At 38.9% G+C, this 25,136-nt stretch overlaps 1 protein-coding gene across 1 annotated transcript in view; it reads right to left on the bottom strand.

Moving 5' to 3' along the window:
* Aadat (aminoadipate aminotransferase) overlaps positions 1–21,104 on the bottom strand; it is a 33,146-nt gene extending 12,042 nt beyond the window's left edge. The window contains exons 1-11 of the mRNA XM_010629832.3: positions 20,597–21,104; positions 19,437–19,605; positions 18,384–18,516; positions 9,962–10,036; positions 8,660–8,869; positions 6,625–6,690; positions 5,368–5,450; positions 4,675–4,771; positions 3,082–3,143; positions 2,216–2,280; positions 862–968 (exon numbers count right to left, since the gene is read on the bottom strand). Of these exons, the coding sequence (XP_010628134.1) occupies positions 862–968; positions 2,216–2,280; positions 3,082–3,143; positions 4,675–4,771; positions 5,368–5,450; positions 6,625–6,690; positions 8,660–8,869; positions 9,962–10,036; positions 18,384–18,516; positions 19,437–19,605; positions 20,597–20,663 (1,134 nt within the window). The 5' untranslated portion in view covers positions 20,664–21,104. The remainder of the gene's footprint in view (positions 1–861; positions 969–2,215; positions 2,281–3,081; positions 3,144–4,674; positions 4,772–5,367; positions 5,451–6,624; positions 6,691–8,659; positions 8,870–9,961; positions 10,037–18,383; positions 18,517–19,436; positions 19,606–20,596) is intronic.
* Positions 21,105–25,136: the final 4,032 nt, after the last annotated feature.

Genomic DNA, 25,136 nt, shown 5'->3' with positions numbered 1-25,136 from the left:
GGCGAACATATTAGGTAAATTAGAAAGCTACACAGAAAATTTTCAGTTAGAATTTGAGCTCAGTCATTGCCCTTAACTGAAAGCTAAGTAGACTCATGACTTAAGTACAAAAGGAGAAACAGATGAACAGCGAAATCTAATTGAACTAATTTTAAGTGGAAAATCAGGGAATAATATTTACTATATAATATTAACTATGTAAAATAACTTCACAACCCAAAATACTGGAATATATAAAATCTCTTCAAAAAATACACAATAAATGGTAACAGGACCTACGGTGAAATGATAGATTATTTGAAAGTTTTCATCATGCTTTTATGCATTTTCCAAATTTCACTACATGACTATAGTTTAATCATTAGGAAAAAAATTTTCCATTTCAAATACTAATTGACCTACTACTTATAGACTCATACTCTGGAACATTTATTATGTGCCAGGTATTACTCCAAGTGCTTTACACATACAGTTCATTTAGCCATCACAGCAACCCCATGAGGGAGAGATTCTCACTCTTTGCTTTGTAGATGAAGCACCAAAAGGGCCACTTACCCAATGATGCGTGTTCAGCAGTGGGCAGAGCTGGACTCAAACCCATGGAGTGTGGCTCCATAGCAATCTCTTAGCCACTGTGCTAATCACTGGCTGAGGTGAATGACTGTGCCGCCATTCACTTAGACCAACTGAATAATTATGTAACCCTCACATTTATTACTATTTTAATAAGACATAGCATGCCTAATATTAGAACAGTATCAGTTGGCTACTGGGGAATACAAAACACCTTTTTCATTTTTAGTCAAGTAAAAACATTAAATACAAATGCAACTTTTTATTTAGGTGTCCCCTTCCACCCACCTCTTTCTTAAGGGCTTCTTCTTCAATCAGTTGTTGTGAATTAGAAATGCCTGTAATTTTAACCCATAAAAACATACCAGCAACAGGTACATGCCATTCTGCCAGACCTACACACAAAAGAGAATATGTGTCAACTATTTTTTTCTGTGACATAATGTGGTCATTATAAACTATTGCTTCCAAAAATTCCTTCAGTGATAAGATTTAAAAAAATATAGTTTTATGAGCCCTGAGAACAGATACTCTAGGATTATTTCAAGGAGTCAGTGTGTGGGTAAGAGGGAGGTAGGGAGGGACACTGAGTAGCTCCTTTGTGAACAGTTACAACTGCAGCCAGCCTTAGCGGAGAACTAGAAATACAGTGCCTCTCTCCAAATAATTAGAACCATAGCTAAGCCAAATGAGGCTGCTTCCATTTTAAAAGACAATTCTTCAATTCCTCCTAAAGTCTTCTGGTGTTTCAATTAATCTTATCATTTATGCGATAGTTTAGAAGTTCAATATATTAATTTTATCAGAATGTAGTTAATTATGAAAAGAAGTACTTAAAATTCAAGAATTCCATATGTATTTGTAAGCTGTATGTTCCATGAAGTATTAGGATATAAAAATAAAAAAGAAGGAATATTTATATTGATTTTAATTATTATTTTTAAAGAACTTCTTCTCTGTTACTATTTATTCATTATTATATGCCAGATGATGTAAAGGTATTCTTACCAAACTTGTAATAATTCAATTTTTACCAAGACTTTGTAGAGAATTAGATGTAACAGTTAAATAAGGAACTGAAAATTTTGGTTTATTATTGTTCATATAACAGGCATTTTAAATTATATAGTTAAAGCCATATAATTCTTCTGATTCTCTTTCATAACAAAAGTAATTGTAACACATCCTGAAATCAAATTAGCAATGCCTAATATTAGATAAATATGGTTAATGGCTAGAAGAGAAAGAATTTGTAATGCAAGATCTGCTTTAGACTGCACTACTTGTCCTCATACAGCTTACTTAGAAACAGATCATATTATTTGTTTGGGGAAAATTTTTGAAATAAATAAAAATTTTGAGTATGGCTATTATCTAGCTGTAAGTAAGCTATGGCTGTTTGGCTTTTAGTCTAATACTTTTTTGTTGAAGAATCACACATTTTTGCAACAGACAGTAGAGACAGGAAGAACTATGTTGTGTTTTTACTTGTGAGATTTGTTTTTAGAGAAACATCTCCCTGCCAAGAACACTCTAGGATGCAGCTTCTTTCCTACTAGGAATGTCAATAATATGCAATATTCATCACCCATTCTTACAGGTGTTCTTGTTTATCGTAAGGACACATGCACATTTTACTCACCACTTAACCACTTCTCCGCAGCTGCCAATATGGCGTCTCTCTGGTTCCTGTAGAAATCAGTAACTCTGGGAGAGGAGAACAATGACAAAGATATGCTCTGTACATGGACTGCAGAAACGAAAGTAGCTTTGAACTCCAAGTTATAGGAATTTGTTTTCTCTCCCGATTAAAATGTTGAATGTTTGAGAAGAAGCGAGAGTATTTGAGTTGACCATTTTCACAAGTGTCATGTTTGCTTTGTTGTGGATTCATTAAAAAATAAACATCAATAGTGCAAAAAAGTAATTTCTATGTAAAACATAGAACTTAGAAATAGGAGGATTGATCTTTGTTTGTCTCAAATAATGATTGCCATTTGCAAGGCAGGAGAATCCTTAGCAACAAAGACAGTACTATTGGCACGGTGAACCCCTGGTCTGGGAATGAGGGGACCCCTTCCTCCTTATTTCTACATGTCCTAGGAGGTACCACACTTACACAACCACAGCAGTTCATAACTTGCACCATTGTGTTGACTATTTAGGTAGATTATGTTCTTACTCATTAGGACAGGCGTCAATTCCTGTGTCATGTGTCCCTCACAGTAAGTTAATTACTAAAGAGAATGCTTTTGTGCACCCATCCTAATCTTGAGGGAACTTCAGGTTACCTTGGGGCTTCATTGACGTTGCTTTCAGGGCATTCCTTGGGTGCTCCTGGGAAGACTTTCTAGGTAATGAACAGGATTTGCCCTTTGATAGACTATTCCCATTGTCTAGCTTGGTATATTCAGGAAGGAAGATTAATAAACCAACACTCTGGTGCTGTGTGCTTCTTTTGTGGGGCTCCTATTTTGCTCATAAAAATGTTAAGAAATGATTCTATACCTGTCCACGTGAGCCAGGAAGCCTTCTTCTCCCCATTGCTGTAGAAGCTGTGATATCATGAGCTAAAAGAGAGACTAGGAACACTGTCACAGTTCATTCCTTAAAAGTGTCTGCGTTTGCCAAACGCAGAAGCAAATCATCCAGACTACTGCTATAAAAAGATAAAGTATGCTGAATCCAGCTGTTGGCAGTCAGTGATTTATAACAAATGTTGATAACCATGACAACAACAGTAGTAAGAAGATCAACTATTTCTATGGAACTCTTTATGTACCAGGCACTACAGAAACACATCAACATATTTTCACTCATCTTCCCAATGATCCAATTATTAGAAAAGTTAGTTTTATTTTATTGATAAGAAAATCAAAGCAGAAGTGTTAATTTTTCTGCTGGTTACAGAGCTCAGATTTGAAGTCAGACTGTTCAGCTCCACATCCAAGATATTTGTTACAAGACTATTCTGCCTCTCTAAATATAAAAGAATATATAGTATTCTCTCTCTGTCCCATCTCTCTGAGCAGTGCTGAGAATCAAAGCATTTCCTTGTCCTTGGTAACACTGAGCTATATCCTCAGCCTAAAATATAAATGGCAATATCTAAAGTTCTATATCATATTTGGAGATTGTCTATTTAAAATAGAAGCTCTAAATGGTGTAAATGGATAGCAAACTGTTGCTGATAATCGATATTTAAAAATATAGGAAAAGACTCTAATTTGATAAGGCATGGGGACAGCTACACTTTATGTATATACAATATCAAATACCTTATGTGACTATTTTTCTATTCATTTTTTTTCTTACGTAGTAGTTCTACCCTAAAGATCCAATTCTAACACTTACAATAATTTTGAAATCCAGTAATTTCTCACAGCACCTGAGAAAATTTATACATTCTTGGAGGTTAATTTTACTTTAATTCCCAGTTCCTCCCAAAATAAGACCTACCCAGAAACACAAGTTCCAGCATGGTTTCAGAAGAAGCATTCCCTGAAAATGAGGTCAATTGCATCCTTTTCAGGGGATGTCCCTTTTCAAATCATGCTGGAACCTGTTTTTTGGGTAGGTCTTATTTCAGGGAAACATGGATGCAAAGCAGTCCAACTACTGTGTGTGGGTTGGTGGTGCAATGAAGGTACACAGTGAGTCACTGAACACGTTCAGATTTCTTGGTCTCTTTATAAGGTCCAAGTCAAGGAAGTCAAAGTTAGTATTGCTTCACCAAACTTGAGTCCGTTTTGTTCAGTTCCATAGAATAATATTTTGGTGTTCTCATAGGGGCACAAGCTAAGTGCAATACCTTGATTCACAAGCAGTTTGGGTTGTGCTGTGAAAGAACACCAGATTAGCATAACTCATTTGTCTTTTAGAGTAAGCATCTATGGGATTTGGCCTGCTAATTCAGTCTGTATTGGAAATGGAGATTTAGCATTTATGAGTCTCCCTTCTTGTTGCCTTAACTTAATCTCACTTTCTGTCTTTGGCCATACCACCCTGAATGCGCTCAACCTTGTCTAATATTACTTGACAACATCTAATTCCTATACTGGTTTGATTTTTTAAAAAAACAGTACTTCAATTTGCACTTACCTGTGAGAAACTGCAGGGGTGCATTGATGATACTTGTGTGTGTAAAACAATTTTCTCTATCAATGGTTTTGGGCCCGTTACAAAACCCACTCTCAACCTACAGAAGAAGAGAAAAGTCTCTAAACCTATTCGCATTAACATATCACTGCATTGACTTCATTAGGAGGAACCTTTTCACCTGGGATAAATGGACCTAGAATATTAAAAATATTCTGATAAAATGAACTACTTATTTCAGGTACAACTGTAAATGTAGGTGCCCATTTATGAAATACATTAATGCAAGTCCAAGTTTTTCCAAATGTGTTCTTTCATAAGGATACCAATATTCTGAACTATCTCACTAAAACTTTAGTACCCAACCATCTTTGATAACTGGAGATTAATAAAGAGAAAGGATTATACTAATATTAATAATCACTATGCTGTTTAAAGGTGAAATTCAAGTTTTTTTTTAACCCAGCCCTTTGCATTGAGGTACATCCTCAGCTGTCTTTAAGCCTTTTATTTTAAAACAAGGTCTCACTAAGTGGCTAAGTTGCCCAGGCTGGGCTCAAACTTGCGATTCTCCTGCCTAAGCCTCTCAGAGTGCTGGGTTACAGGCATGCACCACCATGCTCAGCTTCAAGCTTCTTAAATGAGACATGCTTGGATTAAAATATACTGGGCTCAAATTAGAGACATGGACCTTACCCCGAGGAGAGGATTTTTGAAAAGGAATCAGCTCTGATGACACGCCCATCAACATCCATGGAGAGAAATGTCGGTGCCCAGGGCTTAAAATGGGAAGAAAAGTACTTTGGTGTGTGAACAATGTTAGCAGCTGTAGGGTAACACCGAATAGAGCAGGGGAGGCATGGCTTTGGAATATAATAGCCCGAGGATCTCTTCTCTTTGTCTACACCTCTTTCCATGTAGTAAACCTGACATGCATGTTCTGTACTAGTATCTGCCTGCCTTCATGGTTTCCTTGTCAAACACAAGGTCTTCTTTATATTCTCAAAACAAAACTATTGCATAGTTAGAAAAACCTCTTTACCTCAGGGGTTGAAATTTAGGAAAAAGTGACTTGGAGGAAGGACTCAAGCAAACCTACTTTGGACAGGATAAAAATGAAGAGGGCCAGTAGCATTCAATTTCTTAGAGACTGTTGATCAAGATGTACAGAATGATCAGTTAAACAGTACAGAGAAGCTAAGAATTTTTGTTTCTTCTTGGTGACGTAATTGGGTGACTGAATGCAATTGTATGTTCCCTGCAGCCCTGGGAGCAAATAAACTGTTAGATTTTGGTGCACCAGGCACTAGTAGTCTGTTCCACCTCTACTGTCCATTAGGATCTAGAAATCATGAAAGGCAGCAGAGGTATAGAGTGAGGATGAACCTAAAAGCCCATTATTTTTAGGAAAGATCCAGGCATAAGGGAAGGGGATGGTGAATCTGCATGCTGCCTGTAACACCTTCTTCTATGTCCATAAATGAACAGCATTAACTGAACACAGCTCTACTTCAGCTTGAACTCAACTTCTCAGTCCTCCTTAGACATCATCCTCATCAGCCACTATCTCAAGACTGAAGCTGACATCCAAGAAAAAACGTGCTTCAGCATCCCTAGGATGACACTGAGGGAGCTGTGAACTAGGGTTTGGAGTCCAAGACCATCAGCCTGATTTAATGTGCTTGTCTAAACTCATGGTTCTGGAGACTAGTGACTATTCTGAAGTTAAGTAATTTCTAGAAAGAGGAGTCACACCAAAAATGAAAAGTATGAATTTAATGGTAAAATCAGAAAACTAAAAAATTGATGTGGTACTAAATTAATAATAGTTCATTTAATTCAAAGCTTAAATATGGATAGCTCTGCCTCACCAGTCTGGCTTGTCCCAAATACAGTATAAAAACTTAAAATAACTTACCTTTTAATAGTAAATATGTTATCATAGTCACTTACCTTGTTGAACTGGAGAAAATAGTAAGGATCATCTTCTATTATGAGGAAATCATACTTTCTTGCAAGCTAAAATGTTAAAATAATATATTTCATAAGAGCTCTCCAAAACTGAAGTCACTCAGAGTCATAATTCTTTGTATTCATTCTTTCACGATTGAAAACTCTGTTGTTGTCCTTTATCCCAGACAGCGGGGATAAATTGAAGGAGGCACCAGGACTTCCATTCTCAGTCACCTTACGCTAGTGGGAAAGGCAGACTATGCATGCACCAGTGGATGCTAAACCAAAAAACACGACAGCGGGCGGGGGTAACTCCTAGTCAGAGCACTTTGTGAGATCACATTTGAGAAGAGTGGCAGAGTGTTTATTCACGTTGAGTCACTGAGAAGCCCTCCCTGGCAAGGTAGCTCTACAGCACAGAATGAGAGGAAGCAGCCGTGCACCAACAGGGGAAACGATTCTAGACTGAAGGAGTGAGAGTGGGATTCTGGGGGTGAGCAAGGGCCTCAGCACGTTGGAGGAACAGAAAGGCCGGTGGGGCTGCAGAGTGGGGACAGCTGGGATGATGACGGGGAGTCCTCGGGAGAGAAGGACTGTATCATGCAGCCCGCAGAGGCAGCTAATGGAGTCCGGACCTTCACAGCAAAGGGAAGAATTGTGAACAGGAGAAGCATGAGTCTGGACTTTTGCATTTGCCACGTAGCAGGTGCCAGGATGCAAGTTTCACACGAAGAACGCGTGGTTAGAGACCAAGAGTGGAGCACAGCAAGGCTGAGTGACCAAGCCACCCGTCTAGTAAGGGCAGGTGGTGACTGAGAAGATGGGGTTATGAACTGCAGTGAGGAAAAATGTTGGGACTTGGAAAAACCTGATGGTGGAGTAGGAAAAGAGAGCAGGGGAAGAAAGAAAGCAGGCTCTTCCTGGAGTTTACAAAGGGCATTTATAGAGGTGGTGCGCAGAGGGGTTGTGGATTCAAGATTTCGGGTGGTGCTGGGGAAACCAGGAGTTCTATTTGGGCCAGATTGAGTTTGAAATGCTGTAGACATCCATGTGAGGACGTCAAGCAGAAAGTCAGACACAAAAGTCTGGCGTTCAGGGGAGAGGAAGGGCTGGGCAGTGTGGGTTTCTTGTGTGCAGAATGGGATATTTCCATGGAATTGCATAGGCGGAGTCTGTAAACAGAGCAGAGAGCTGAGGAGAGCACACAGGAGAGTGCAAAAAATAGTAAAAAGATATTTTGGACTTCATTCTAAGTGAAAGGTACTGGCTGACAGCTGAAATCTTACTTAGGAATCCACTGCACGTGATTAAATGGAACACAGTTTAACATGAGTTTGTTACTTATTTTAAAAAGGTATTTGTAAGAAAGGCTAGCGAGCACAGTTTGGGTGTAGAAAAAAAGACTTTTCAAGAGGCATATTTCTCTTTTCAAAGATCCCGTATAGCCAGAGATTTAGCTCAGTAGTTCTGCCGCCTGCCTCATTAGCATAAGGACCCGAGTTTGATCTCTGGTGCCAAAAAAAAAAAAAAAAAAAAAAAACCAAAAACCAAAAAACAAAAAACAAACATCCTGTCTAACTCAATGCACATTTTCTACTTTGAGAAAATGTTTATAGTAAAAAGCTGGGCTTCACAGGTACCCAAAGAGATTTTAGAGATGAAGAGCTTGCCCCTTATTTTTCAACAATTCTTTAAAATATGAAATGAAAAGGAAAAAGGAGCAGAAGAGTCAAGTGAAAAAAATATAATGAAAATTAAATTGTGGTCAAATACTAATAATCTCACAAAGTTTGACATCATACCAAGAATGTGAATGTGAATATGCCACTGAAGGGAAAAGAAAAATATCTTAGAAATAAAAGCCCTGGTAATGTGCTATGCAGAGATTTATTAGGGCCCTTCTCATAGGAGAAGTCCTCTTACTAAAAATCATCTTCCTTGAAAGCAAGGGGGGAAGAAAGGAACTTGACAGCACTCTTGGAAAATGAAAGAAGTGAAGCAGGAGCACAGCTGACTGACACATTCTTTCCAGTACCTTGTAGATCTCTGTTTTACGGTCACCTGTCAATGAGTTTCCAGTGGGGTTTGTGCCATTTGGAACAGTATAGAGAAACTTGGGGGTGTTTTTGTTGGGGTCCTTGGAATCTTCTGGTTTCCATTTGGAAAGTATTTCTTTGAGGGCATCTGGGATAATCCCAAACTCATCACTGGGAACACTGATAATGTTGCAGCCCAGCGGGAGCAGCTGAGGACCAACAAAAAAGGAAAAAAAAAAAAAAAGTTTAGGAGCCAGACACAAATACAGGACATAAGTGCAATTTAAAGAAATACTAACTAGGAATGTACTATTTATCTCCTCAAACGTAAGCCTGCCCTGAGCTCCAAGCTCTAGAGGGTTCACACGGTCTATTGTTTCCCTGGGGTAGATTCTAGGAGAACAGTTATACATTTTTTTTTCTACTGTGATTGAACCAGAGTCCTGTGTACCGAGTCACATCTCCAAAACCTTTTTCCTTTTTGAATTTTTGACAGGATAGCTCAAAGCTGCCCAGCCAGGACTTGAGGTTGTAACGCTTCTGCCTCAGCCTCCGAGGGTGCTGGGATTTCAGGTGTGCACAGCAATGGTTGGCTGTGGGTTGTATTCTCCTGCTCCAGTCATGTCTGGTTTGGCCATGTGTCTCGCTCTGGCCAATCAATTAAGAGCAGAAGGGATATTTGTTCTTTCATGAAGTTTAAAATTCCAACTCGTGGTTTACTAAGTCTGTTTTTCCTTTGCTCTGTGATTGGCTGTGATCTGGGCAGAGGCTGTTTCTGCCGACTTGGGGCTTGGGATGAAGATGCCACAGAGCTGAGCAGGGGCCATGTTGTGGGGTAAAGTGTTACAGGGGTCAATTGCTGAGGTGTGACAGTCATTCATCAGAGAGACTCTTTTAACTGAATTATCCCAATAGCTTGAGTTAGATGTGGAGGTAATTCTGGGGATATGAAGCCATGGGGAATGTTTCACCTGCTAGGCAGTTGGGTGAGGCTGATGGTTAGAAAGTTCTTGTTGTGAATTGCAATCACTTCCCTGTAGATTCCATTCTATATGTCTACCAATCTAAGGACATGGAAATTGAATTTAAATTTTCCCTCACATGGCAACAAATAGATTTTAAAGAGAAATGTGTGAAGCAGAGGGTCCATTTAACACATACTGCATATATCGTTTTTGAGATTCTCTTGTCTACAGGTGAAAGCTGCTATTTATTTTTCAATGGACAGATAACTCTTAAGGTGCAGTGCCCTCCTATATTTGCTATAAGTGAGTTGCTATTTTGAAAAAATGTATACTTACAGCTTGAAGTATTCCTGAATAAATGGGCTCATTTAGGAGGATATTATCTCCGGGATTAATTATCATTTCAAATGCCTAACAAAAGAAGCATAAGTTAGCTTGCATAGTATTGTTTCATTTTCAGAACCCCATTACGTAGTTTGAGCTCACACGGCCCTACGATATGGGTTGGCAGATTTTTTGTATAGGGTCCAACAGTGTGTGTTTGCTATTATCCATCTTTGCTCTTAGAGTGGAAAGTAGTCACAGACAATATACAAGCTAATGGGAGTGGCAGAGCTCCAGTAAAACTTTATGCACAAACCTAGATGGGAATCTGAATGAGACTCTTAAGTACCAACCTCTATTCCAGGGAAAAGTAAAAAAGAACACAACTGATTTGTTTTCTAAAATTAATGTATACATCTTTTTGTTTCTTTGAGAATTTGTTAAATGTATACCACCTAGAATATATAAAGAACTCAAAAATGAGAACCAAGACCTGGCATGTAAAGGTACAAGATCCCAGTAATGAATGTACCCTTACTGTCTACCTAGAATGTACCAAGAAATTAAATTTAAAAAAAAAAGAACTCAAAAAGTCAGGCTCCCCAAATATAAAGACCTGATTTACAAATGGGCATCAGTAATGAACAGATACTTCAGACAAAGAAGTAGAAGCAGCAAATAAACATATGAAAAAATGTTCAACATCACAGGTCATTCAATAGATGCAGATGAAAACAACACTGAGGTTCCACCTCAACCCCGAAAGAATGGCTGCTAGCAAGAAATCAACCAATAACAAATGTTGTCAGGGCTGTTGGGAGAAGAAACCCTTCTCCATTGTTGGTGGGAGTGCAGACTGGTGCAACCACTGTGGAAATCAATATGGAGATACCTCAACAAACTAGGATTAAAAGTTCCATTTGACCTAGCTCTCCCTCTGCTGGTTATCTTTCCAAAATAATTAAAAGAATCATACCACAGTGTTATATGTACACTCAAGTTTATAGGGGCACAGTTTGTAACAGCTACAACTTGGAAACACTCCAGTTGCCCATCAACTGGAAACTGTAAAAAGAAGATGTGGTTTTTCTATAAAATGGAGTACTACTGAGCCACAAAGAATGAGAAACTAGTCATTCATAGGAAAATGGATGCATATTGAGGCCATACTCTTAAGTGAAATAAATAAGACACACATGTAAGTACTGAATAGCTTTTCTGTTGTGAAAAACTCAAAGTCTCAAAGTGTAAATGAGATCCAAATTGTATAACTAACATTGTGAAATAGGGAGAAAAGGTCTCAAGGTGTAGGGGAAGTGGGAAGGGTAGGGGAAAGGAAAAAAAGGAAAAGAAAAACTATGAGAAAATGAAAAATGAAAACAAAGTCTTTGTAAATGGGGGGGTGTGAAGGGAGGGCTGGGTTATGGGGTAAAAAAAATGAGAATGAAGACCTGTCATGTAAAGGTACAAGATCCTAGTAATAAATGTAATTGTACTGCATACCTAAAATGTACCAATAAACTCAATTTACAAAAAAGGTACAAGGTCCCAATGGTAAATGTAGCTGCACTTGTATACTTAAAAAGTACCAAAAAACTCAATGAAAAAACAAAACAAAACATGAAATAAAGGAAACTGACCAGAAGTGTAGTCTTTTAGGGCCAGTGATTTAGCTCAGTGATTTTTCTCCCTGCCTTGCAAGCACAAGGTCCCAAGTTTGATCCCCAGTACCAAAAAAAAAAAAAAAAAAAAAAAAATTGTAGTCTTTTATTCTGAGGTCTACTCAGTGGTGGTTACCTGTGTCGAGCTTCAAGAGGCCAGCAGAGAACAGATTCAAAAATGGGAGAAGGGTTGGGGAGGTGGTGAAGAGAGAGGGAGCAAAGAAATAAAGCCCCAGCAGTTATAAACAATAAACAGACATATACAGATGGTCTCTGACTTACAAAGATTCAACTTACATTTTTCCTACTTTACATTGCTGTGTAAGTTGTATGCATTTAATAGAAACCATACTTTGATTTTTGAATGCTGATCTTTTGCAAGGCTAGCAATACATGGTGTAATATTCTCACAGACTGCTAGGGAACACCAGCTTCAACTGGGCCATGGGATCATGAGAGTATACAACAGACACTTTGCAGTGTACTGTGTCAATAAGTTATTATTTTCAGTAGGTTAGGTATATTAAATGCATTTTGGACTTGCCATATTTTCAATTTAGGATGGGTTTATCAGGAAATAGTCCCATTATATATTGAGTAACATCTGTATATAGATCTATAGAATGTAGCAGACATCTCTGTCCAGTATTAGCTGACTCTGGTTAATTGCAACCCACTCTCAGAAATCTTGATCTCTCCAAGGAAGATAAGCAATACTTTCCTCCTTTACATTACTGTGTGCATATCAGCTAAGCTTTCCTGCCTGCATATCAGCTATCCCTGCCTGCATATCAGATATTTCTGCCTATATATCAGCCATTACCAGACGCCACTTCATGTCTTCAAAGCCTACCTTTCTTACCTTCCCACTCTTGTAGTCAATAAAATACTGGATGCCCTTGGTGCCCTTTGTCTTTGCTGCCAAGACACAGTACTCTCTAAGTCTTGTTTCTTGTCTTTATTTTTATTCTGCTTATAGTGTAGTGTCTCACAGGAGAATGTAGACCAACTGCAGAGCTGTATAGTAATGTCCCCATTCCTGCTCCTTGTATTTGGTGCTCCAGGTGGATATGATTTGAATCCATGGTTGGATTAGCCTGTGAGGTGGACTCAGGGTAAAATATAACACATAACCCTCCCAGGGAGATTTCTGGATGTGGATGAGGAACATCTATGGTAAGTGTTCATCCGGGGACAATTTTTCTGCCTTTTGCTGGGCTAAAAATATGGATCAATCTTTGTCATCACAGAGTATATCCTTGTCAAACTGCTTAAGATGCTGTTAAATTAAACTAGCCAGTCCAGAAAAGGCTGTAGTTAAATTGGACTCAAAGGAAAGTAAAATTCTCTTCTAGCCCAGGCCTCCAGAGCTGTGGGAGGCTAATCCCTGCCTATTTAAGTATCAACAACTTGTTTGGCAGGTTGAACTAACAAGAAATTCCATCAGGCCCTATTGTTTTCTACAGAAATATTTGAAATTAAAATATAAGGTTTTAAAACAATTAAAACATGTTTGTAAAAGGGGAGGGGAGGAGGGGGTGAAGGGAGGGCAGGGACAAGGGGAAAAAATGAGAACCAAGACCTGTCACGTAAAGGTGCAGGATCCTGATGATGAATGTAGCTGTACTGTATACCTACAATGTACCAATAAACTCAATGAGGAAAAAAAAATAAAACAATTAAAACAAAATATAACACTTAAGGTCAGAGCACAAAGACCAGTTGCTGTGTTACTGCCCAGTGCTTGCTTCAGACCGCTTGCTCCTTATGAAAATCAGCTGCCATATCCTGCCAGGTAGGGGAAACATTTAAAAAATATTTTCAAATTTTAAATTTTAGCTAATTGACAAATGTACCTTTCTTTTCCAATTTAAATTGAGGTTTAATAGGTGTATTTAAAACATTTCTCATATATTTCAAGTTCTTAAACTGTAACTATGAGAGTAATTTGCCCTTTTCTCTACTGTTTGTTGATATTAGATATGTTAACATCCATTCAAATTTAAAGTGTTATAGCCAAGCTTTTAAATGTAAGAAGCTACAAGGACTTCTATTATATCAGCTTAATGCTGTCTGCAAACTGTAGATATGTGGTCAAAGTTGAAAAATCTGCAATTGCTCTCTTCTAGACATAAAGAGGTTTGGGCTGGGGATTTAGCTCAGTGGTTCCGTGGCCCGCCTTGCAAGTGCAAGGACCCAAGTTCAATCCTGGTACCAGAAAAACCAAACCAAAACAAAACAAAAAAAGCGGTAGACATATAGAGGTTTTATAAAAAAAAATCAAATTTCAAATTCTAGCTAATTAATAAGTTCTTTTTGGTTTCAAAATTTTGCGTGTATTGCCACTGTTCTATTATCAACTTGTTTTAGAAGATTTATAGTTAGATGGACAAACATATTAACAAGGCTATAAGTACAAGAGATATTCTTTTGTTATAAAATGATTTTGTGTGTTTCTTCTTGTTAGAAGGATATAAAGATATATTATGATGAGACTAGAAAACGTATGTTGAAAATGTGTGCAAAAGTGATTAAAGAAAATACATATGTTTGCTTGTTGGTTTTCAGCATGTTACAGCAGATTTATAGTAAGTGAGAAAAATTAAAAAGGCCACCTTAAAAATTTCATTTACATGTACAGGTATAAAGCACTTTTATTCCTTTTGATTTTAATTACAAGAGATTTCTGTTGACTTACAAAAAGTCGTGGCTAGTCTTATTTACAATTATGAACTTAAAAATTATAAAAAGTATTATAATTCAATCTGGCCAAATATATTTCAGTGTGCTCTAGTTTTATAAATGAATTGTTTTATATATTTGTCCACTTGTACAGATATTTTGTTTGAGCTCAACCATTTTTTCCCTTTTTTGACCCTTTAAAAATATATAATTTTTTGAAAGAAAGATATTTGCTGATAATTTAAGTTGGCTTATAGATTAATGTTATTAAAGTTAAAGGCATGCCTCCCCCATAGGTTGCTAGCTAATCAAAATGATGTCAAATTAATTCTACAAATGTAATGCATATTGTTGTCTACATACAAGAACTCAAAAAATTTTTATTGGTTGAAAATAATGTATTAATTGCTACAATCTGGTTTTTATAAGTTATTAAAAATGTGTCAAAATAATCAAATGGAGACCTTTAGGTTTGGAGAAACTGCTATATGGGACTTCCTTTGGTGAATAAAGGAGAAGCTGCCGAAAAAGTGATTATTCTGGTCTTTGTTCACTGATGGGAGCCCCAATAATTTTCATAGGATTATGGGAGGTACAGCCCAATAAAATTATCTAAATATTTTATAAAAAATTTACATCAGTTATCATCAAAGGTTTAAATTCAAAACATGTTATTATTATATGCTTACATTGGTGATCTTCAAAAGATTAAATTTTTGTGGGAAAAACAACAAGGTTTATTGAAAAGGTGATTTTGGTATCAAGCTACGTTGAAGAACATAATGTTTCATATAATTGTGATACTTCTTATCGCTACCTTTCTGGTGTACAAAATGGATTCATCCCTTCTAACTCTACAAATCTGCCAACGTATTGTTTGTGGTAATAACCACCTTTTCTTTCTTTCTTTCTTTTTTTTTTTTTTTAGTACCGGGGATTGAACTCGGGTCCTTGCGCCTGCAAGGCACGCCACCGAACCAATGAGCTAAATCCCCAGCCCAATAACCACCTTTTGATTCAGGTATTTGCCTTTCTTTTATGCTCTAGCTATTTACGATAACAGTACATTTATAGGGAGATATATGTTCCATAGATAGCATCCTATCAAAAGATAACAGCTTAGGTAAGAGTTTTGTGTGTGTGTGTGTGTGCGTGTGCGTTTGGAGTGGAGCGAGTGGGTTTAATAATAATGGCTATTTTATACTAAGATACATATTTTAGTGTATTACAAAGATAATGTCATCTTATCATGCTGAAATATTATGTGTGGTTCTTGATTTAAAGTTTTCTTTTCTGTTAACATTCTACAGGAATTCATCTACTAGAACAACCATGATTGGCAAAGATAACAGTCCTTTAACTATATTTTATACTCCAAAATGCTTGATATCCAGGTAAAATTGTAATGTCAAAGTTCACTACTGTCATTACAATGCTAATGTTATTGATATTCTCTTCTGGGTTTTCAATATCTAAAGTTTAGAGACCAGAACTTAAAGGTAACTGGGATAAGAAGACAGCCAATATTTTGTCCCTGGACCTCCAAGGTCAAAAAAAGATCCAGAACATGAAGGAGACTTTTCTACAAGATCCTATATCTTTGGTAAGTTACCCAACTTGCTGAGCAGGGAGACTGCAGGACACCACAGCAGTAAGATTCAACAATACAATGTGCCAAAGGAATATCACCTGAACGGAAAAATCTCCCATACTTTTTCAGAAAGCAACATGGTCAAGCAAGGCCATGACACATCCTGACAGCTGACACTGACAGGAGCTCAGAGGCTTTATATATGGTTCCAAGAGAAGACGTAATTAACCCTGATAGATAGCAAGAGGTTAATTTTGTTTAATGTAATCTCATCATAACTTGGTCTTGAACATTCAGTATAAAAGTATAACTAAAGATATAGTCAATCAAGACCCTAGTAATAAAACTGGATTTGAAAAAGAGGCTCCAATTGCTGACCCTTTCTGGCAGTTTCCAGATACACTAGTGGCTGACCACTGTTATGGGTCATTAGATAAAGCCATGGTGAAATTTATATGAGCTCAACAAGAACCTTTAAAATTTTTAAGCTAAAATTATTTTTTAAAATTATTAAAACTTAATCTTTTCATAGATAAAATTAAAAGAAATTATGACAAAATATCAGACTTACAGATAATCTTCATTTAGTGGAAGGTCTATGAGTCAAGAAGTTACAGTTGTTATTTGAATCCTTTAAAACATTTTCTGAACATGGCTCTTTCCCAAAACTGCCTTTTTTATTTCAATGTTTATACTTTGACTATACAGGCTGTAATTTCTTTAAAAATTTTATTATTGCCTATAATAATACATAAAATATATAATATATAAAATATATAATATTACATGATAATAATATTGGAATTTGGCCACCAAACTCCAAGTGATCATACTGATAATATCAGCAATGAATGTGCTAGACCTGTTTTCACCAAACTTAACAGATTAACTTTATAAAGAGCTTATAATTGCTAAATTACATGATTTTTATTTAAGGCCCATTAAATTAGCTCCCTAGAGGGGACCTCCAACTGCAGTCTTTCCTGCACTGGCCTTTCTGAGCTCAAAGCAGTTAGATGAAACCTGTGCCCCTTGTCCCCTAATCCCAGTAGGGGACAACCCTTTAAAAGAAATGTATTATAGACAGCTAAACCAGTTAAACCCATGATAGATCCTTAAAACCCTTAGGGGCCAGCCATTGTGGGCATATTTGCTTTTCCTTAAAAACACACTAACATAAACAAAACGGGGGAGTACAGCTACCTCTACAAGCTCAACTTGATTTCGTTATCTTCTCTTGTTGCCTTCATTTAAAAACTTTTTAAATCCACTTATGGAAAGTAAATATACTCCATTAAAACTCAACTGATACTAAGGTAAATCTAGAGACATGTCTTAGACACAGATGTTCTCACAGGATGTCCGAACTAAAAGGTAAAATGGCTCAATACAATCAATAACATAGGGATCAGAGTATGCTTATGTTCCAACAGAGGACAAACTCAGACCTAACATAAACAAGAAAGGAGGAGATGTAGCAGACATCTCTGCCCAGTATTAGCAGACTCCAGTTAATTGCAACCTAGCCTCGGCAGCCTTTGATCTATCCAAGGAGACAAGCAGTACCTTCCCCCTTTACATCCCTGTTTGCATATCACCTACATCTGCCTGCATATTAACCATCACCAGATGCTTCCAGATGCTCCACACTGTGCCACTTGAGGTCTTCAAAGCATACCTTTCTTACCTTCCCATGCTTGTGGTCAATAAAATACTGGGTGCCCTTGGCACCCATTGTCTTTGCTGTGTAGAGCAGCTCTGATCAGCCCAAGACCCAGTTCTCTCTAAGTCTTGCTCCTTGTCTTTACTTTATTCAGCTTGTGTTGCAGTGTCTCACAGGAGACCATAGACCGACTGCAGAGGTCTATGGTAATGTTCCAACTCTCATTCCTTATAAGAGAAGTACAGCCAAGCAGTAGTAAGCAGGGAGATTCAATCAAGGTGCATGAGAAAGAATAAAGTTATTGTCTCAGGAGTATGAAAATATGCTCTTTAAAGAATGTAAAAATCATTCTAGTTTCATATCAACATAAAGTCAAGAAATGTTGACCTGTATCTTTGAGGTAGATGATTAAGCAGTGTTGACAAAGCTTTCTGTAGAATTTGAATGCTGTCATACCAGAAATCTGAGTTTAATGACTCAAAGCTCCAGGGAATTGAACACAGGTGTATATTTAAGAAAATTCAGTCTGTTAAATGCCACTAAAAGCAGATAATATTTTAAAGTCTTCATTTTCAAAATAAGGGAAATGCAAAGGAACTATGAATATCTTCACCTAAAGTATTTCAACCTGATGTCTGTGTATAGTTAAAGCTCGTCTTTTATATACCTTTCATGCTATGCTTTGTCTTTGAGTTTCCTGTTTATAATATTATACGAGAATAAGAAATACTATTAGTAATTTTGAAAACGCGATCCTCCAGTGGTTAGGTGGGTGATGACTGTATTTAGGAACATATTTGATTCTGCTCCTTGGCCACCTTTTCCTTTCAGTCTTACCTTACAGAGACCATCTTGGCTGCCCGATGTGATGCAGAGATCCATTTGTCCCTGGTTAGGTGGGTAATGGGTGTTGGGAGGATTGTGCAATTTTATTTGCAACTGTTTCAGCCAGGACACAAGTGCTGGAATTCTAAAGCCACGAGACATATGTTTAAATTTATAGTAATAATAATCATTGGAACAGAAGGCAGAAATTAAATGGTAGCTTTACGTATAACTATTATATATTCAATTTCAAACTGTCAAATACTTTTTGCCAATATCAGTTTTGCATTTATGAGATAAGGCAACAGACTCAGAGGTTAGTAAACTCAAATAAATTCAATCATCCAGAAATTCACACATCATTCATTTAATCAATGAATTGATATTTGAATCTATATCCTTCTTGTTCAAAGCCTGGAGTTCTTTCTTTTTCCTTACTTTCCTTAGGGAGCTTTCTATAGGCTTCTAGAAGTTCAGGCTCAAATGGCTCTTGTTATCATGGAAAGAAAGGCTTATTTATGTATTACATATAATTCATATATGTTACATTTTAAAGTGCTCTTGAACCTCATGACAAAAGTATTAAAAACATGTAATTTGTAGACTTCCAAAATTATCCCTTATAATTTGAAGATCAGCTAATAAAGTTTTAAGGCATGTTTCAGCTTCTTTATAAGAAATTAGACATCTAACCTCTGAAATGTATTTTCATAGTTTGCTTAAAAGGGAACATAATTACAGAATTATAAAATTACCCAGAGACTTAAAATTCCTCTTTTTTCCTCCTTTATTTTAAAATTTCTTCACATGCCGTCTTTTCAGTTTTCACACTTAGCTTAAATGGTACTTCTGGAAGATGCTCTGGCTTTCCTAGTTACTTAAATTTGAAAAGCATTCTCTGAGAATTGCTAAGTAGTTAGTATTCCTTTTCCTCTAAAGTAATGTTTGAAAACTTTCCTTCAACCTCCCAACCATCAAACACTTTTTTAAAAAAGACACAAGTCAAATGGTCAAACGGGACATGAAAATGAAGCAGTAAGATCACGTTATCTGTGAAAAACTCACCCGTAAGTTGCAGAATACTGAAGTGCTGTCTTCATGGTCTCTTCTCCAAATTGTATGGTGTTTCCACCTTCTAAAGTGATAACAGCACTCTTAAAGGGGAAGGTGCTTGGATTTGGATATCCAGGAGCCAAGGAGATGAGTGATTTTGGTGACTTGATCAGGACATCAGCTATGATTAACATGCAAAAGAACAAATACTTTTATTGAAGACTTAGAAACAGGCAGTTCAGTATGCACTACAGTCAACTACAAAGTTTGATAACTTCCGGTGACAGAATGTGCCATGGTGTGAATGTTGCTGCCTCCTCTTCATATTTTGGAACCTAATGCCCCATGTGACAGGAAGAGGAGATAGGTGTCTTTAAGAGGTGATTAGATTATAAGTGCTCCAACTGCATGAATGAAATAAGTGGGTTAAAAAAGAAGCCACAAGGAGTGCCCTTGCCCCTTCTACCAAGTGAGAACGTTATCCTCTTCCACAATGTGAAGACACTGCAGCAACGTGCCTTCTGTAAGGAATGGCTCTCACCCCAACACGGAATCGGCTGGAGCCTTGATGTAGGACTTTGCTCTGTCCTAAATTGCGACAAATAAATTCCTGTTGTTTCTGAATTACCAGTTTATGGCATTCTGACATAGCAGCCCAAATGGTCTAAGGTAGAACGCGAGTCTAAAGTATGGGATGACTTTTTCTGGCCCCCTCACTGGTGAAGGACCGAAGATTGAGAAGGCAGAGGGGCCGGGAATAAACACGGGGCCAAAGCAAGAGAAGATGCTCCTGCAGCTGCCCCCACTCGCCTGGGAGCTGCCTGGCTCAGCCTCCCCCTCCCATGTAGGAGCCCGCTCCCCGCCCCGCACACTTCTGCACACTGTGCCTCCCCACTGTCTCGCCGGGAAGAGCCTGGCTCCACAGCCTCCCTCCCAGGACCCGTCTCCCGGGAGGCGGGCTGAGCCTCTCTGGTCCTCCTGCTCCATGCTACTGGAACCGCTCTGTGGCTGCCTCTCCTTGCAGCCGTCCTTCTCTGAGAACAAGGGCTCCTCCTGCCTGGGCTCTGCCCCAGCCTGGCCCACAGTGGGCTGGCCCAGCTGGATGAATGGACGCCACCCAGCGGTGACCAAGGCTCCACCAGGGCAGGACAGGCGCTGGCTGCGTATCTCACCGAAGATTCGGATGGGAGAACATTTTCTGGCCGCGCTGGTCGCGTTAATGAACCGTGCGTAATTCATGTCTCCGAGAGTCAAGCGCCAAGCTCTTTCTTCAGTGGTTCAGGACTTGAAAAAAACAAAACAAAACAAAAACAAAAAAACAAAACTCCCAAACCAAGACAGCCTCCCAAGTCCTCAAGCCTAAGTGCAGCGCTAGAGGTCCCCGCACGGTGCCCAGGCTGCAGGCTGCGCACGGTCTTCTTGTCCTGTGCTTCCTGGCATCAGCAGGGGTAAAGTCCACGGCCTGTAGGGAGGTTGGTTCTTTTGCCTTGTGCGACTGCCCCTGTCCAGTCCAAAGGTCACAGACTGCACTTGCACCCTCTCCGCGGGCCAAAGCGTGAGAAACCTGCAACCCCCAGCCAGTGCCCGAGTCCACCAAAGCCCTCAGGACTCCCCGCTTTACGGAGGGAGTGCAGCGTCTGCAACTCCGCTCCCAGATGGCCGACAAGCTGGCCTTGGATCACACCCAGAACTACTGGAGGGGCCCGGACATTGTTCTGCTCGATCCTAGTCCTTGAGTACCATCTAGTGGTGGCTTTGGTCCACTGCCCCTGGCTCCGTTAGATGAGCTCAGCCAGACGCTGCACTTTTGGGCATTTGGCCCCCTCGGGCCACCCAGAAGCAGCATTTTACCCCCTCAAACCATTGCTGGGCTAAATTCTCAGTGTCACTAATAAAACGACCGGCACTCTTCTGACAAGTCACCATGGCACCCCACAAGAGTCCCTGGAACACGTCCTTCAAATTCTGAGCTAGACTGAGTGTGGAGTGTTAACTTTGTGAGAAATCACTCAGAACAGCTCGATTGTAGGGTCTCCTCTCCCCTTGAGCTTTCTATGCAGGCGTTAGCTTGGAGAGGAGTTGCACACGGTGGAATCAAGGAGATGACCAAAGTATGTGTTCACGAACCACCCGGTTTTTGTCATACTAAAAGAGAATATTCACAGCTGCTCCTCAGACAAAGGACTCTTATCTAGAATATATAAAGGACTCAAAACAATCAGCCCCCGCCAAATATAAAGACCCGATTCACAAATGGGCATCCAAAATGAACAGACATTTCTCAGACAAAGAAGCAAAAGCAGCAAGTAAATATATGAAAAAATGCTGCACATCACTGGTCATTGAGAGATGCAGATGAAAACAACACCGAGATTCCACCTCAACTCACAAAGAATGGCTGCTATCAAGAAATCAAACAATAACAAATGTTGGCAGGGTTGTGGGGAGAAAGGAACCCTTCTCCATTTTTGGTGGGAGTGCAGACTGGTGCAACCACTATGGAAATCAATATGGAGATACCTCAAAGAGCTGGGACTAGAGGCTCCATTTGACCCAGCCATCCCTCTACCGGGTATCTTTCCAAAAGAATTAAAAGAATCATATAACAGTGATATATGCTCATCTCTGGTCTGAAAAACTATAATAGTACATAGGATCCTAATGAGATAATTGACAATGTGAAATAGGAAGAAAAGGGCTAAAGGTGTAGGGAAAGTGTGAAGGGTAGGGGAAAGGTAATAAGGGCAAAGAAAAAAATAGGAGAAATTTAAAAAATGGAAATAAAGTGTTTGTAAATGGGGAGGGGAGGAGCGGGCGAAGGGAGGTCAGGGATAAGGGGAAAAAATGAGAACCAAGACCTGTCATGTAAAGGTACAAGATCCCAATAACAAATGTTACTGTACTGTATATGTAAAAACGTACCAATAAACTAAAAAAAAATTTAAAAATATTTCTAGGTTTCAGTATGTAGAGACATGTTCTTAGATGCTGTTAGTAAGTATGTGTGTGTGCGTGTGTGTGTGTGTGTGTGTGTGTGTATTGCTGGCAGTCTTTAGGAAAATAATCTGCAGCTATTTTATCATCATCATCATCATCATCATCATCATCATCATCATCATCATCATGACACTGGAACCTAGAGTATTTGTACTGAGCCTCATTTCTACCCCTTCTTATTTTTTCTTTTGAGATAGGGTTTTGCTAAGTCACTAAATTGCTCCATCTGGCCTCAAACTTGTGATTCTTCTATCTTAGCTTTCCAGAGTCCCAGGCTTATAGGCAGAAGTTACCACAGTCAGCTAATTTGCAGTTCTTGGCAAATTTTCACCATTAAACAGATGCTTAACAATAAATTATGAAAAAAAAAAGATAATAAGCTGGGTGATGGTTCAGGTCAGTAAGGAGACAAAGGGGCCAGTGAGGTGGATATTGGGATTCAGGGACACTGAAGGTTGTAATTAGCAAGTGAAAGGCAGGACACAGCCTGTGTAGTGGGAAAAGTATTATAGAGAATAAATGGGAAAGAGTATGCGAGTCATTTCGAGGCTGCCTAGTTGAAGATAAAACTGCTTGCCAGAGAGGCTGCCTTGGGATTTGTCAGGAGAAGCCACAGAGTTCTCCTGAAGAAGCAAGATGAATCATGAAGAGTTGCAGCTCAGTGCTTTCCCTTTTTAAAGACTGCCTGGTCTGGCTGCCCTAGGGTAGAGCTAGAGGGGCAGATCTTTTCTCCAAACATTTATTAGACCCTTACTCTGTGCTAGGAAGTGTAGTGAATTGAAAATGATAACTGAGACAAGTCACCGCTCTTGAAAAGCAAAAGGGTCAGGAATTTCATTCAATACAGTGGCACAGAGCTAAGATGCAGCTGCTGAGGAAAGCGCAGGGAGGTGGTAGTTATTTTCAGTGGAGAGAAGTACTCAGCCATCCTAGACAAGCTTCTTTTCCTCTTATCTTTCTCAGAATTTTGTTCATCAAAAAGAGTCTCCCATCCAAGAACTAACCAGGCTCGACCCTGCTTGCTACTGAGATCAAATGAGTTCGGAAGGGAAGGCAGGGCAATGGGGAAAAAATCAGATTCAAGATGGATTATATCAAGGTGCAAATTTCCACTGATGAATGTCATTATATTGTGTACCTTAAATGTACTGATAAAATTAATTTAAAAGAAAAGGGTCGCTCACAGGATAATCATCATCTTCTGTTGCTTTCTCTTCAAACTCAGAGGGGACTCATGGGAAGGCTTGCTCCTCCTTTGACAAACTTTTCACTGAACCTATTCTATAATGTGAGAGAGGGAAGGTTTTGAACATAGAGTTCAGAGAAATTTTGCTCAGTTTCTTAACTCGTATACTTTGTGGCTAAACTTTTGAGATAATTTTTGGGTGCTGAATGGAGATGGAAAGATGTGTGATTTTCCTGGAGAAGGGAGTGAGAAAGTGTATTTCAGAAGCCTGGGTGAGATGACCCCCAGTTGAGCAGCTGAATTATTCTGCTAGGGCTGCAGTGATAAAATACTACAGGTCGGCTTGCAGTGGAAACTTATTTCCCCACAGCTCTGAAGGCTATCGGTCCAAGATGAAGTTGCTGGCAGGCTTGCTTTCTCCTGAAGCTTGCAGATGGCTGTCTTCTGTGTGTTCACCAGGTGTTTTCCCTAGATACCTGCATTCCTGGTGTCTCTTTCTCTACTTTTCAGGACAACAGTTATATCAAATGCACCTCTCACATTTGTGACTTCAGTTAACCTTGATCATCTTAATGCCCTTACCTCCAGTGCTATCACATGGAGGCTTAGGGCTTACAAAAGTTGCTGATACCAAGTTCAAACTGTTTTTGTCAGGCTCAGATAAAATTAGAGCCAGGACGTTATGAAGGAGAATGCATATTGTCTGATATAAGTCCTCATTGTCTGATATAAGTACTGTCTCAGGGACTGTGTAAAACCCCACAAGAAGTTCTTTGTTTTGATTTCTCTAAACAAGTTTATATTTAACATGCTTAGGACTGCACCAAATTCAGATAAGATGCTCAGGACAGTACATACTTGTCTAGCAATACACTTCCACCCGTGAGCTGACACTCTCTTTTGCCTCGGGAGACCAAGCAAGCACTTATGGGAATTTATGCAGTGAAGCATTTATGGGAATTTCTCTTTTTGCAAATAAAAGCTTCCCTTACCCCCCTTTCTTCTCTGAGTGCTTGAGTGGTTTACTGCAGTGTAGTCTTGCACTGTATCCTTTAACGCTTTCTCGTAAAGTACCCAAAAAAGAGTGCCTTTGCATAACTGATATTTATTGTTCACATTTCTGGGAATTAGAAGCACACAATAAAGGTACAGCAGTTTTGGTTCTTTCTGAGAGCTGTGAGGAAGTATCTGTTTCATGCTGCTGTCTTAGGATTCAGTAGTTTGTTTGCAGTCTGGTGTTGGTTGGCCTGTAGTTGCATCTCTGATTTCCGGTTTCACTTTCATATGCTCTTCTCCTTGTGTACATGTTTCTGTCCCATTTCCGTTCCTATACGGACATTGATTATATTGGATGGGTCCTCACCTCTACTGAGTATATTATATGATTACCACAGCACAATTCAGTCTTCAAATAAGGTCACATTCTTTGGTCGTAGATATTAGATCTTCAGCTTATCTTTTTTGGAGAGACAGAATTTCAACCCACAATGCATGACTGTCGGCAGATGACCGCTCGCTGGGGTTTGGTA

The sequence above is a fragment of the Fukomys damarensis genome, unplaced genomic scaffold (assembly GCF_012274545.1).
Source record: "Fukomys damarensis isolate Sample0158 unplaced genomic scaffold, DMR_v1.0_HiC HiC_scaffold_18, whole genome shotgun sequence".
Taxonomy (NCBI): domain Eukaryota; kingdom Metazoa; phylum Chordata; class Mammalia; order Rodentia; family Bathyergidae; genus Fukomys; species Fukomys damarensis.
Note: the sequence above shows the minus strand (reverse complement) of the source record. Positions and strands in the feature narration are given on the sequence as shown.